Here is a 15,011-nt window from a genome sequence, read left to right on the forward strand (position 1 = left end):
TCTATTCAAATACCCGAATTAAATACACCAGCCCCCCCAGTATGATGTTTTCCCTTTTCCAGTAAACATATACAATATTGTCAATTCTGTTCATACAACAGTGACTGAGTTTCAAAACCATTTACATTATTGGGGCCTGAGATTTGCTGTGAAGACATATAAGAAAAACAAGTATTTGACCCGCTTGTAAATATGCTAGCATTTTCTTGTTGAAACAACATGAAATCATCGTCACTCTGCCTATTTTCCTCGTCCACCATGGAAGCCTCCGTAAATCTGCGGCCATAAAACCTCAAAAAGTTCAACGATTCAACTCTCGGCTGACTTAAAGGAAGCCCACCTTCCAACATCCCAACAACGGTGGCCATGCTCGGCCGAAGTACAGGCTCCTCATGAACGCAGCACAAAGCAGTGCGCACTAATTTCTCCACTTCTTCATTGTTTACTCGCCCTTCCAGTCTCGGATCAGCGAGCTCCATGTACCTGCCTTGCTCGTGCATCTGGAGCGCAAACAGTGGAAAATAAACCAATCTCATTACTGATGACGATGATGATTGTTGGCTCCACCACTGTTGGTTCCGTTGGTTGTATGGCCGTTTGATCTCAACGAGCAGTTTTTTCCTGCCGCTGACCAGTTCAAGCAGTACCATCCCGAAACTGTAAACGTCAGTTTTTTCGGAAATGGCGGAGTTCGTAAGCCATTCGGGCGCAAGGTAGCCTCTAGTGCCTCTCATTGTCGTGAAGAGACTGGATTGTTCCGGTGTTAGCAGCTTCGAGAGCCCGAAATCGGAGATCTTTACCTGGAAATGATTGTGCAAGAGAATGTTTTCCGGTTTAACATCGCAATGAATGATCTTATGTTCACAACCGCCGTGCAAGTATGCGAGCCCACGAGCAGTCCCGAGTGCTATGTCGAACCTCTCTTGCCATGCCAAGGCCGGACCATTGCTGAAGAGGGATCGATCCAATGAGCCTCGGTTCATATACTCGTACACCAAAAACCTTTGTCGCCCATGGGCACAGAATCCTCTCAGTTTAACCAGATTGACATGGTGAACGTTTCCGATTACTGCGATTTCAGTGCAGAACTCTTTTTTGCCTTGATTGCCTGGATTTGTTATCTTCTTGACTGCCACAACAGTTTTATCAGGGAGTGTGCCTTTGTATACAACACCGAAGCCACCTGCTCCGATTTGGGTCTTGAAATTATCAGTGGCTAATTCGAGTTCTTCGTAATTGAACTTCTGGGGCAACCCTGGAATGCTGAACCCACCGAGATCGTCCGAAGCAACCGAGTTTTGGTGGCCTAATTTCATCTCTTCAGATTTGTTGAATTTACATCTTTTCCACCAGAGGAAAACCAGAGCGGCTAAGAGGAAAACGCCGGTGAAAGGTAATAGCACAACGGCAGCCGTGGGGAAATTTTTGCTTCCATTGCTATCACCGTTTCCGCCATTGGAATCTGTTGAAGTTGGTCCAACAAGTACTTTAACATACCCTTGAAGATCATCTTCAACAGTATCGCTTAGTATAATTGAGCCTAATTCATTCTGAAGCACATAACAAGAACCAGAAGAATTGTCGTAGAAAATTCCCAAGCAGGCACAATCGTCCGAGCATAAATCTTGACAAGATGAATACTTTACACCGTTTATTTCAGGATGAGAGTAAATAAGAGAAAAATACTCCATGCCGGAGCCTAGTTTCATATATGAAATATCTGAAGAATTTGACTTAGTAACAGTGACATTATTGGTCGAATCACATGCAATGGGAAGAGAATAAGAAGGATTATCCGGTAAACAGCCACCGATATTTTGTGAAGCTGAATGAAAATCAAAGGGACAGAACATGCGGGTGCATTCGAGGTTGAATCAGTGGTGCATAATTCCAGTTTGCCACAACTGGTTGGAATTTGACAGCCATTAATGGGGCCAACAAATTCTTGAACCCATCCGCCACTAAAACTACTTACAGAAAACTGACCTGAAACACCCAGCTTGGCAATCCGAAAGCTGGTCGTCGACAAGTTAACCCTTATTACAACAACCGATCCATTTCGACCCAAGAGATAAAGTCCTGTTTCGTTGATTGCCATGTACTCGACAACATCATTCGAGTTCATATAAGCCTTGGTATCCATAGATAGTTTCCAATATGTCTGTTGATGCCATTGCAATATTGCATCAGAGCCGGTAACCATGAATCTGTAATCACCGGTCGACAAGTTACTTCCCGAGGCAGCATTCGACAGGTTCGCCCCAACGTAGAGCCGTTGTCCGAACACGATTGTATCCGTCGGATAATCGAAGCTTTCCCAAAGAGAACCGTTGGATTGATCGAGCAAAACAAGATTTCCCATATCAGTCAACGTTAAGGCACGAACCGTGGCTTGTAACTCTGGGGTTGACCATTTGAGAACACCATCTGAACCGGTAACGCTAATCCCTTCCCCGGTAAGATCCATTTCTCCGGAGCTGGAGATCGGAGAATCATGATTGGCTGACCAATGACGGTGTTGGATTCTACATGTATGATACACAGGTAAAAGCTGGTTTCCTGAGTTTCGGGATTGTAGATGGAAGCTTTGAATGTTCCATTCCGGGAGAACAAGAAGGCGCCATTGTTGTCAATGAAACTAAAGTGCGAAGCAGTGAAGTTTGGGTAGATAAATTCAGAAAAAGAAGCCCCAGAGACAGAAAAAGGAAAGAAATTAAGGAAAGCGATGAAGAAGAAGAAGAAGAACAAGGATGAGGATCCCATTAGAAGTGGAGAAAAGAAGATAATAACCTTGTTGATAACAATGGCGGAGCATGCGCTTGCCTGTGGTTTTTGTTTATTTGTTTTTAATTATCCGGTTGTTGGTGCTCAACTCAGCAGGCATTGACCAAGGGATTTGACATACAAGATTAATAAAAGTAAAATCATTTCATTGAAGATAACATCAACTGGGGATGTAAGATGTGTGAAACATTTGGTGGCGGTCAAAACTACATAAACTGTTTTCATCACTAATGCGTATTCCCATGAGCTGATATACAACAGGTGTCATATACATAGAGATAAATAATTATAAAATTTTCAACACTTGAACCCATATTAAAATCCCACCTGTTGTATTTAAATCCCCTCACCATCCACATTGATTACATTTTTCTTACCTGTATTATTCTTTTGATTGTTTCTTAACCCCATTGTTATAATAATAGCCAATTACATTTACATCTATAGGGAGGTTGAGAGGGAGCAAATAGAAAATAAAAGAAAAATAACCTAATACCGAGTAATTCAGTGTCTATTCATTCTACAATCATCCATAATTCAGCTGGCCTCCTATAGTTATATATATATATATATATATATATATATATATATATATATATATATATATAATCACTTTTTAAATCTCAATAACTAATTAAACTCTGGTTACAAAGCACTTTATGATAATTAAAAATATAATATTAAAATTTATTCTTAATCATTTTCTCATTTCATTATATGTGATTGTATCGAGTTAATACTTTAAAAATGCGTCACAACATATTAAATTATAAATTATTAAAAATTAATATATATATATATATCTTATTTAGATATGACACACACATGTTCTCAAAGATTTAGTTTCCGTTTGGCATGGTTTTTTAAAATCACTTTTAGTTAAAAAGTTCATTTTAACTACAAAATCAATATCAAACGGGTAAAAAATAAAAAAAATTGCGATAAAAACGGTGGTTTCAAACCAACCGCAAAAGCAAGAATTTATAGTTTTTTCATTCTTAATTTTGCGTTGTGAGTAAATTATAATTTTATCCTTATTAATGTATGAGCTTCACTCAATTATGTACTTACATTTTATTTAATAATTAATATTAACATTCTTAAAAGTATTTTATTACTTAATAATTTATTAATCATTTAAAAGAAATAAAATTCATGGTTTATATATTAAAATATTAATAAAATATTTTATATCCACATGTTAAAAAGTATTGATAATATATTTTAATAAAATATTTATTTATAAAAATATTATTAAGGAGATATTTTAAAATATTTTTTTTATTTTTATTTTAATTTAAGTGATATATTTATATCATAGTATTAATAAGTGTAAATATAATTTAAATTTTATATTTTAATTTATAACATAATGTCTATAATTGATATTTATATTTTTAAACTCACTTTTTAACAACAATCTCTTTTTAATTTATAACTTAATGTCTATAATGGACATTATATCATTTTATTATAGTTAAATTTTAAACTGCACTTTTAAACATCACTTTTAAAAGTTCTTTTTTACCGCACTCTTAAAAGTCACTTTTCAAAAGTTCTGTCAAACTGGTCCTAGTAAGGTGTATAATATATATATTTCTAATATTTAAAATTTTTAATAATTTATAATTATCTTTTATAATTTGTGATATACTTTTATTTTTTTTCTAAATCTTTTAATAGTGTTTAGAATTTTTAATATATTTTTAAATTTATTTAGTACTAACTTTTTAAATTTATTTTTTAATTTTTTATATTTTAAATATAAATATTTTTAAAAAAATCAAATAAGCCATTGAAATTTCAATAAAAATCAATTTGGACCTTGAACTCCACAAAAAAATTAATTTAACTCATTAGTCAAGTTATCAGCCACCATGGGCCGTCATATCAGCACAATTAATTGTCATTCAATATTGTGAACTATCATATCATTATCGTAACAGTCAACGATGAAAATTATTGGTCAAATGACCACTTTAATTTTTTCTGAATATAAGAGACACATTAAATACAAAAATAATTTGAGGATCACATTATTTATTTTTAAAAATTTTGAGTTTAAGGGACTCACATACCATTATGCCAAAAAGAGAGACAAGAGAAACCAACATATTGAATATTGTTGATTTTAATTCATATGACACTTCTTTGCTCACTTTTTGCGACTTTTTTGGCCCAATAAGTCTTTTAGATTAAAAATATAGGATTTTAACCAACCTCAAATTTTAATTAGGATCTACGACATTTGCTATAACATCGGGCGAACTCGTCACCCTTAAAATATTATTTTTAATGGACACGGATTAGTAGGTCTCACGCGGGCCATTAATTTATTTTTTTAAGCGGACTCGTCACTTCGAGATGACAAGTCCATTAAAAAATTATTATTGAAAAAAATTAAAATTATATTTTTTTTTTAAAAAAAATCATTCGAATTCAAAAAACTAGTCATCGGTCAACGGGTAGTTGTGCAACGGTCACTTGGCAATAATCGTTAGTTAATGGTTACCTCGAGGTGACAAGTTCCTCCAGAATTTTGCATTATAGTTGTTGGAATTGGTGATATAAATAGGGGTTTGTGTTTTGTTTTTTCATTAAACCCTAAATCCAAAAAATGTGAAAATTATGACTTTCTGTGAAAAATCTCGAAAAATGGCTTCCTAACCAGACATGTTGCGCCTCGACAACGCCCATATTTCATCGATCAAACTCATGCCGGAAAAAGAACGGAGTATTCGTCAGCACTAGATGGATTCGAGAGATGTACATCGGCAGATGTTGATATATCTTCAATAATCCGGTATTTTTCCATCCATATTTATACGTGGCTTCAAGGTGTACCCGATGTTGATTGAGGCTCTAATTGAACGTTGGCGGCCCGAGACGCACAATTTCCATTTCCCGAGTGGTGAAGCGACGATTACTTTAGAAGACGTCGCTTGCCAACTCAGTGTTTGATCGCGTGTAAATATATAATGTTGTGGCACATAAGCCTGTGCAAGTATACAAATCAACACAAGTAATATATTAGTGAGTGAGTATCGTCTCCATAGGGATTGGTCGGTCTTTTAAAAGATTGCTATAGCTAAGAATATGTGTCACTAACTAATCATAAGTATCTAAGTATAATGATATAAACAAGGAAAATATGCAGTGGCAAATGGTATGAACAGATGTAAAATGTTTACCGAGGTAAGAAAAGTGTGAAGTGCAGTAAGCAGATAAATTTTTTCATGGCAAGAAAAATATGCAATAGTAAACAAGCAAAAGTTGCTAAGGCTAAAATTTGTCAAAAAAACTTGAAATAGACTGACAACCTAACATAATCAGACTTCTAACAGAGCACTTGGGTTGGATATGTTATGGCGAGAAATTATTTTATGGCTAGGATGATCTAAGTACACTATGCCTATGTTGACAGATAGGATTTACTAAAGTGTTCCAAGAGTATCTCTAACACGGAACCTGATAAATTATTGCTATGGTAATACTACTCAGCGTGAAATGCATCCCTTAGTTTGTCAAACTGTTACTGCGGTAATGCCCCTCAGTGTAAACTGCAGTGCTAACCTATCTACTCAAGCATTTATACTTCTTAGTCGAATGAAATCCTCTCCTTATCTCTAAGGCGGATTAAAACTTCACCATCCTGGATTAGTTCCCTTATTCACGTAGATATAACCTAACTCTCTCGATATTAGGTATCAACTCCTAGAAAAATGACAATCTTTCAAAAGCTCTAACAAAGACTAAGAATATTTTGCCAATGCACCAGTCAATCTTTCAAAAGCTCTTACAGTGCTAAGGTAAAAGATTAAAATAGTGAACAAAACAACATTTTTAAAAACATACTTAACCATCCATGTAACACCCCCAACCCGTACCCGACCCGGATACGAGTCCGACGTGTCACATTGACTTTTCAATCATTTATTCGTATAAAATAGTGAGTAATTCAAAAACTTGGATAACATTTAACTTATTCAAAACGTTTACAAAATATATCAGAGTTCATACAATTTATATCTTTAGACTACATGCCAACTACACTCTATATACCGTACATATATTTTCTGATCTGACAATTGGGTAAGGAGAACTGACCTGTCTTGCTCCTCTTAGCTCTTTACTCTTTTTCACTTCTGTAACCTACGTGTGAAACAATCGCACGCTAAGTCGTTGACTTAGTGAGGCATATAAAACATATAATATAACCATATATCATTTCATATAAATAAAAGACATACATATGCAAACACTATCAATAATCCTTTCCACTTACCATATACTCATCATATAACACATATATCACTATACCCAGAAACACACATAACATCCTATAATTCATGTATATGCATTCATATCATTGAATCATGACATATCAATATGCATGAATCTATTGTATGATAACAATATACAATCAGGTCATGCACACATGCAACTTACCTTCTTGTATCACTTTCACTTTCATTTGTCTTTCAATTTCATTGCCCATGTATCTTATTGAGATTAGAGGTATGTGAGTACATTGAGGTTGTGCACTAATGCTGTCACCACAGCTCGTATAAATTCCCTCATGGGGCACCGAACATTCATTCAGTATTCGTCCCGAAGGACCTGTCCAGAGGTTACAAAGAACCCCGGTAACTATCCAGAGGTCATAAAGATCCTCGGCAACTATCCATATGTTCCTTTCAACATAGGTAAACCCTCGACTCTTGGCATGCCAATTACATCTATAATTCTCATATCGTATACTATGGGCATTATTCTTATACATTTCGTATCACTTGTTCTTTCTATTCTGTCACATACCACATGTATGTGTAACCATATATCTCATATCATATCACATGTATTATATATACATGTATTCACGTAAATCATTTCATGTAGTTCATATCACATATATCACATGTGCATATAAGCTTATAGCTTCTTTCACATATACATGTAGTCACATAGCTTTCTTTCATGTAACCATGCATGTCATGTCAAATAACATATATCATATGTTGCATTTTCACTTAAGCATATAAATCATATAACATAGCATCCATCTATTTCTATATATTAATGCATACATGGTAATCACATAACAATTTAGAAGTTACTTCTTACCATAGTAACTCCATCACTGGCTCATCGCAAGCCAATGTTAATTCAATCAAATAAGTACAAAATAAATTGCACTCACCTTAGCTTTGCTTTGATTCGATTCTAATTCCTCAATTGTCCTGAAACGGATCACGTTCTATCTCTACATAACAATACACAGATTCATATCAATATTCCAATTGATATATTCTAAACTGTCACTTCTTAGGCTAAGAGAAAAGCCAATTTTCTCTTTTAATGAAGGTATGCATCGATGCACTACTTGTGCATCGATGCATAAAATGCATTCGATGTTTTTATTTAACGGGGATGCATCGATGCACTACTTATGCATCGATGCACGAATTACATTCGATGTTTTTATTTAAAAGAGTGCATCGATGCACTACCTATGCATCGATACACCTTCAAACAAAATTCTGGGTTTTAACCTTGATGCATCGATGCACAATGAATATGCATCGATGCACTCTGCCCAGAATCCTCTTTTTGAACCCGAAAATCATTTATTTTGGATTAAATCCTTCATGTTTCATCCCGTTTTTCATTCTTAACTCTAGTACACATCCTTAAACCTATTTATACTCATTTATTTCCTCTTAAACCTTCAAATCCTATCATCCATATGTAATTCAATAATTACATCAATTTTGCAACATGTTTCAAATCCAATTATAGCACTTCATATCTCTTACTTAGATTGATGACAAGTCAAATCCAACTTTCAATTCTTATTATAAACTCTATTTCAAGATTTCATTCAAGAACCACTAATCTTTAATCTTCTCTATCTCCTTTATCTTTTGATTTTAGGACAACCTAAGCTTTCCATAATCTTAAGTATTACCTAAGGATCAAAACCCACTCTTAAAATCAACAAATCATCAGCTAACAAGGAATCTTACCTTTGCCTTGGAGCTTTCACGGGAGGAAAAAGAAAATGAAGAAGAAAAGAGAGAAGAGATTTCTGGAAAAATCTCTCATCCTTATCCCTATATATATATCATTATTTAATACATCTCTTGGTCAAATGACCCTTTTGCCCTTTAATACCTTTTATAATTACTAATATCTTTTATGATTTATTTCCAGATAAATCATTGAACTAATCCATTCTTCTACTTTAATCACCAAATTCTGAAACTTTATAATTTAGTCACTAACCCCTAGTTTAGGATGTTACAATCCATTAACCGTAAAATAAAATAGCATCCAATCATTTCCTACACCAAATAAAACAATTTATGGTGTACCTAACATCATCTCAAAAAATATTTGTTAAGTACAAGCCCTTAAAAAAAGAAATAAAAAATGAAGAACAATGGGAAGAAAAACTCCCAGAACAGAGCTATGCCGTGACGTGAGACTATCACCAAGACTGCTCTAGCACGCTAGCCTTTCTCGAGGGCCTAGTCATTGCTCCGACGAAGCCTGGCTATGGAGGGAACCAAGGAAGATGATAGAGAGTGTCTCAAATGGTGGGCATCATGTCTTATTTATAGTGGGGAATTTTTAGGGTTTAGTTCCCTTGAAATTCCCCAAATTTCCCTTGAATTCATGCCCAATTCGTGAAAACAAGACAACTAGCAGTGGTCCTAAATTAGCAGTAGGACAGGAGTTCACGTGAGGTGCATTGGATAGATGGCTACACGACGTCAATAATTTTGTCTCGTACTGTGTCATGCTTGCAAGATAAAAATTACCATGGCAAAATTTTTCATCACGGTCATCGTCTTCAGTTCCTTTGGCCTTAGCATATAATTTGTCTCGGCAAATAAATTCTTTCTCGGTCGTTTCCTATCACCTGCATCATCATAGCCAACACACAACTCTTCTCATCAGCATCATCAATTTAATCAAATAAACTTTTTCGAGGCAAAACTTATCCACTACATGCAGAAATGTCCTAAATGCAACTGTATGCAACTATGGCTTTTAGACAATCAATAACTTGAGTAAAAATACCTAAAATATAGTCTTTTTATGGAGTTATCAGTGTTCCTGTGAATAGAGCTCTTGTGGTGAGGCGAAACAATTATGACTTCAGGATGTTGGTCTACAAAGTTTTGGGAAATGTGCCACCATCAGAGTTCATCGATGGCTATTATGTAAAGATGGCGTGGTTAGAGTTTGAATTCTAAGTGACGGGCGACTCTACTAAGAACGAGGTTATTTTTGCATCCCAAGCATATATTCTCCACACTCAGTATCTTCGAATATTAAATGACTTCGCCAAGTGTTGTAATACCAGTTGGGGCTCGGGGATTTTAACCTTTATATATCGGGAGCTTTGCAAGGTTGCAATTGTTGAGCAGGATCTAAAAGCCGATGTAGCAGGCTATCTAATATTGTTACAATCGTGAGTTTGGTATCAGTTTCTGTTTTTTACGCCGATTACAACAGCCCTAGTCGAGTTTTTCTCTTGCTGGAAGATAATTTTTTTAACTTTGTTTTTAAATTTGATTAACTTAATTAATTTTTTATTTGTTTTTAATCTTTTTTTAAATAATTTAGATTCCCTCATAAAATAACCGAGACGAAGTTGTCGAGTGCCATTGCAAAAGATATTTAGATGAGGATTGACATCGCCGGTCGATATGCGGTATACATTTTTTCTTTTATTATTTTTTTAAAAATTTTAAACTTTATATATTTTAACTTTGATATTTAATATTTACAATTTTCTTGGCTTTCATATGCTGACGACGAGATCTACCGGTTATTGCCACCATAATTTTTTGAATGGTTCGATTTATGGTGTGTCGTGACGCTATTATTACATTTTGCGATTGTTGAGTGGTACGACACTGATAGAGTACTACGATAATATGCATCACATCAACCGATTACTACATCGATAATATGCATCATTGAGATAGACGTGTTCCATAGAATTGATATGCGTGGGAAACAAACTGAAAATTGGTTGGCGAAGCACGCTTACTACATCGAGCTATGAAATCAGCGTCACTAATCGCTCCCCGCAGTACGAGATTACATCACTGGATCTAGATTTCAACCATTCTCCATATCTCCGAAATTACAAAGCAAATGGGAAATCATATCTCACGTCATCACAACAGAGGTGGGAATGTGAACAATATCAATCGAGACTTAACCGACTTGGGTTGGAGGTTCATGGGATCCAATAAACACACTCAAACATCTTCGACAGAACATGCGGGTGAGGTGAATGGGATCATATCATATATGGTCAACAACATAGCCGCCAAGTTAATTCAGTAACAACAACAATGATGTCAGATACCATAAGTCCATCACCATATTTTGAAGGTGGATCTCAGAGTGTGTTAAGTACACCTCCTCGGTAAGATGAAGTCGACAACCATCAAGGCCAATGACCTCGACATACTCGATGAGTCCCATGCCATTATCATTCGACCACTCATCGGCATCGTCAAGAACTTAGAAAATATAAAAAAATTATTAGTTTGTAAACAATGTTATTTTAATAAAAAATATTATTATTTTAATTAATTAATTTTTTAAAAATTTAACATGTGCGAACTCATCACCTTAACTCGACAAGTTTCATTGTGACCGTTGCACAACTGCCTGTTGGCCAATTACTAGTTTTTTGAATTCGAAGTAACTCGTCATCTCGAGGTGGCAAGTTACCCTCTTTTTTTAATTTCTAATTTTAATTTTTTTCAATATTAAATTTTTTAATGGACTCGCCACCTCGACGTGACGAGTCCTCTTAAAAAAATAAATTAATGGCCCACGTGGGATCTATTCATCGGGGTCCCATTAAAAATTAATATTTCAAAGAACTTGTCATCTCGAGCTGATGAGTTCATCCGATATTGTAGCAAATGTCGTATATCCCTAATTAAAATTTGAGGATGAGTAAAACCCTAAAATTTTAATCTTAAAGCCCTATTGGGCCAAAAAAGCCCCCTTCTTGATCTTTAGGTACTTTTGAAATGAAAATTTTGAAAGGGGTTTTAGTAGGCCTAAAGCCCATTTATTTGAGCCCATTTATTTGAGCCCATCAAATATGACAAAACCTTAAACCAGACTAATGCAAGCAAGCTCAGAGCAGAAGCATCGTGTGAGAGGAAAGAAATAAAAGGGATGACAGGAATAGGAGGGCCTTTGCTTACCATAGGGGATCTGCTTAGCGACGATGGGGAAGAATCCGGTGAAGCGCTTGAACACCATCCCCGCCGTGATGCCGCTCTCCCACTACAATCAGTTCTTGATTCCGTTGATGCCTCATCTCAATCCTTGGACCTCATCAAACTCTCCCAGGTTCCTTTATTACTCCTCAATATTTACAACATCATAGTAAAACCCAAATTGGAAAAGTTTTTAATTCCTTCTCTCTCTTTTTTTTGGGGTACATTTTTATGTTTTTTTAAACAAAATTTCATTGCTTGAACCAAGTTGAGTTGTTGAAAGTTTAGCAATTGATCCATAACTTTGGAATCTAAAGTAAACCTCTTAATGTCTGATTTCCAGATTAAAATGGCTAAAATTATTTAGGGTATTTTTATTCCTTTAATTCGTTGAAACTGTTTCAGTAGTTTTGGTTGTTGCTGATGCTGATGTCCCCCTTTACATTTTCTCCTCGTATAAATCACCTACGTTAAATCATTTGCCATTTCATTTCAAACTCTATTATACATGATGGGAAAACATTTACACAACTAAGTTCCGTTCATTATTGCCTTCTGATTTGATTTTTAAGTATTTTTGTAGCTTTGAATCATATGGGATGATTCGATACATCTTCATGATTTGTGCTGGTAAATGCCTGAAATTAGCACATTCTATATGTGTTTTTTGGGAAAGCTTGTTTCATTTGCTATGTCAAACGGTTAGTGGTTTCATTCAGGAAAACTTTGAGAAACTGAAAGTGGCACTCGAGGGTTCAGATCATTCATGGACAGCTCTAACTTTTGAGGTAATTAGATAATCTCTTTTAAAGCATGTATAGAACTGCTTCCCATTGATTATTTTCAGTTGTTCCTGTTGCAACTTATGTCGTGCATTAGCCTGAGTATATATTCATACTGGAATCTGTTAGGGAGCTGCAGTTTTACTTATTACTTTAACTAGAATCAGATCTCCAATTTGGGCATCAATTCTTTGATTTTAGCCGTTGTTCAAGCGTCCTGCATTCTCAGTTTTGTTTTGACAATTTCCGACCTATGTTACGTGGAGTCAAGTGTGAGTGTGAGTGTGGACTATGAAAACGTGTCCGACATAAGTATTCCAAATTTTGTTACATTTTCCCGTTTACCTGGATGTTTCTGATATGGATATCAAAGTTCAAAAAGCCTGAGGAGTCGGACCATTGTGGATTTCGATGATTCTAACAGTTAACACACTGCCCTCTGTTTACTCCAGCTATGCACTGCTCTGGAAACTGCAAACAAGTTTGTTCAGTCCACCGACACAAATGTTCGATTGCTGTCAGAGAAGGTGAGGGAAGTTGAGAGGATTATCAAGAGGGGAGATTCTGCAGTTACAGCGGCCAGAGCCATCTCCATCTCTCTAAAGCGGGGAGGAGGATCGTCTGTTTCTAGTCAAAACCGAGAGATACCCAGGTCTCCTTAATAACATTTAAAGTCATAGACCTTGTTTTCCACTTCTTGGAGGCAGTCTGTTTCTTGGAAAAAGTCCCAAAATGATCCTGGAAGAAATAATTCCAACCTTTTCCAAATGAACTTTTGAGGGTATATGCATTGTGCATTTGGTCTAATAGAGTTTTGTTTGAAAGCGGGCGTTTGCAATCTGTTGTAGCGCCATTCATACACCGGGCCTGAAATCTCATTAATCCAACTTCAAGCTTTGAACCCTTAACGTTCCGTTTGGTTCCTTTTCCTTTCAATTTGCCCATTTCTTTAACATTAGAATCACTGTCTTTATTAACATAATTTAACCCCCCAAGTGATGCCTACAAACTACATGAAAACCTCTTTATTTCTTTTTTCAAAGATAGTATGTATAAAAGATGTGCTTAATCGTATTGTAAACATAAAATAAAGATTAAAAAACTATATTAGCTTGAAATTATGGCTCCACGTGGAAGACAAAGAAATGGTTTGCTATTGGTCAACATGAAAAACAAACGTTAGTCTAACTACATAGTTTAATTAGCTAAATGATTAAGTTAATTAAATGTTTCGCTATGAACTTCGTTGCAATTTGCATTTATTTGGGTTTTGTTTTACGAAAGCTTGATTTGCTAATTAACATTAACAATCTTACAAAAGTTTAAGCCCCATAAATCTACTTGCTGGTCATGTCTGAAAATTCCACTCCAGAATTAAGGCATCTCTTCAGGAAAGTAGGCAAAATCAGTCAAAGTTTTTTATTTTCGTTCCGCTCGGGAAATAACCAAGACCTGAAGTGAAGAAGATCAGAATGATGCGAATCAGTGGAGCTTAAACGAATAAAATTATGTTTGTGTTTGTTTGTTTGTTTGTTTTTACAGGTGTTTATATTCAATTTGTATTCGTTTAAATTTTTAATGTCATATTCGTTTGTTTATTTTTAAGGTGTTTATGTTCAATTCATTTACTGTTTGCAAATACGTTTGTTTAACGTTCACAAATATGTTCGTTTAACATTCGCTAAAATGTTAAATCAGTGTTCGCTAATATGTTTGCAATAATGATGAAATTAAGTCATTAGTCTTGTTAATTTTTCAATGTTCTCTTACTTTTTTAACGACATTCGATCAAAATAAAACTAAACATAACGTTAGGTATGATTTAAGAAATAATTGAATGGCTAAAACGAAACCACGTATATAATTGGATGACCAAATAAATAGTCTACCCTATCATAAATATCTATACTTAAAAATTTATTTGCAAAGGCTAATGAAAAGACATGATTGAAGTTGTGTTGTGTAATAGTGATGAATTGATTCATTAAATTAAGGGGATGTCTAAGGAAAGACAGCCTAATATAAGGCTAAAGAAAGACGCAATCAAAAATGTTAATTTTGTTTTAACATTTTCGGTGGAGCAATACCTAGAATGTTAATTTCGTTACCTAAAATGTTAATCTTTTTAACGTTTCTGGTTGCAACCGAAAATGTTATGGAGAAAATAACATTTTCGGTTGTA

At 35.0% G+C, this 15,011-nt stretch overlaps 1 protein-coding gene and 1 pseudogene across 1 annotated transcript; one reads left to right on the forward strand and one right to left on the reverse strand.

Moving 5' to 3' along the window:
• Positions 1 to 37: 37 nt before the first annotated feature.
• Positions 38 to 3,143, reverse strand: LOC120154327 (annotated as a pseudogene).
• Positions 3,144 to 11,985: 8,842 nt separating this feature from the next.
• LOC120154314 lies at positions 11,986 to 13,539 on the forward strand. Its single transcript, XM_039166106.1, has 3 exons — positions 11,986 to 12,180; positions 12,767 to 12,835; positions 13,282 to 13,539. Exons 1-3 carry the CDS (start codon positions 12,004 to 12,006, stop codon positions 13,489 to 13,491), a joined length of 456 nt encoding a protein of 151 aa, XP_039022037.1. The 5' UTR covers positions 11,986 to 12,003; the 3' UTR covers positions 13,492 to 13,539.
• Positions 13,540 to 15,011: the final 1,472 nt, after the last annotated feature.

The sequence above is a fragment of the Hibiscus syriacus genome, unplaced genomic scaffold (assembly GCF_006381635.1).
Source record: "Hibiscus syriacus cultivar Baekdansim isolate YM2019G1 unplaced genomic scaffold, ASM638163v2 tig00111128_pilon, whole genome shotgun sequence".
Classification (NCBI taxonomy): Eukaryota; Viridiplantae; Streptophyta; class Magnoliopsida; order Malvales; family Malvaceae; genus Hibiscus; species Hibiscus syriacus.

Coding starts and splice junctions, on each gene's coding strand:
- LOC120154314 (XM_039166106.1), top strand. CDS start 12,004: ATGACAGGAATAGGAGGGCCTTTGCTTACCATAGGGGATCTGCTTAGC. Junction 12,181..12,766: donor ACCTCATCAAACTCTCCCAG/GTTCCTTTATTA, acceptor GGTTTCATTCAG/GAAAACTTTGAGAAACTGAA. Junction 12,836..13,281: donor GGACAGCTCTAACTTTTGAG/GTAATTAGATAA, acceptor TGTTTACTCCAG/CTATGCACTGCTCTGGAAAC.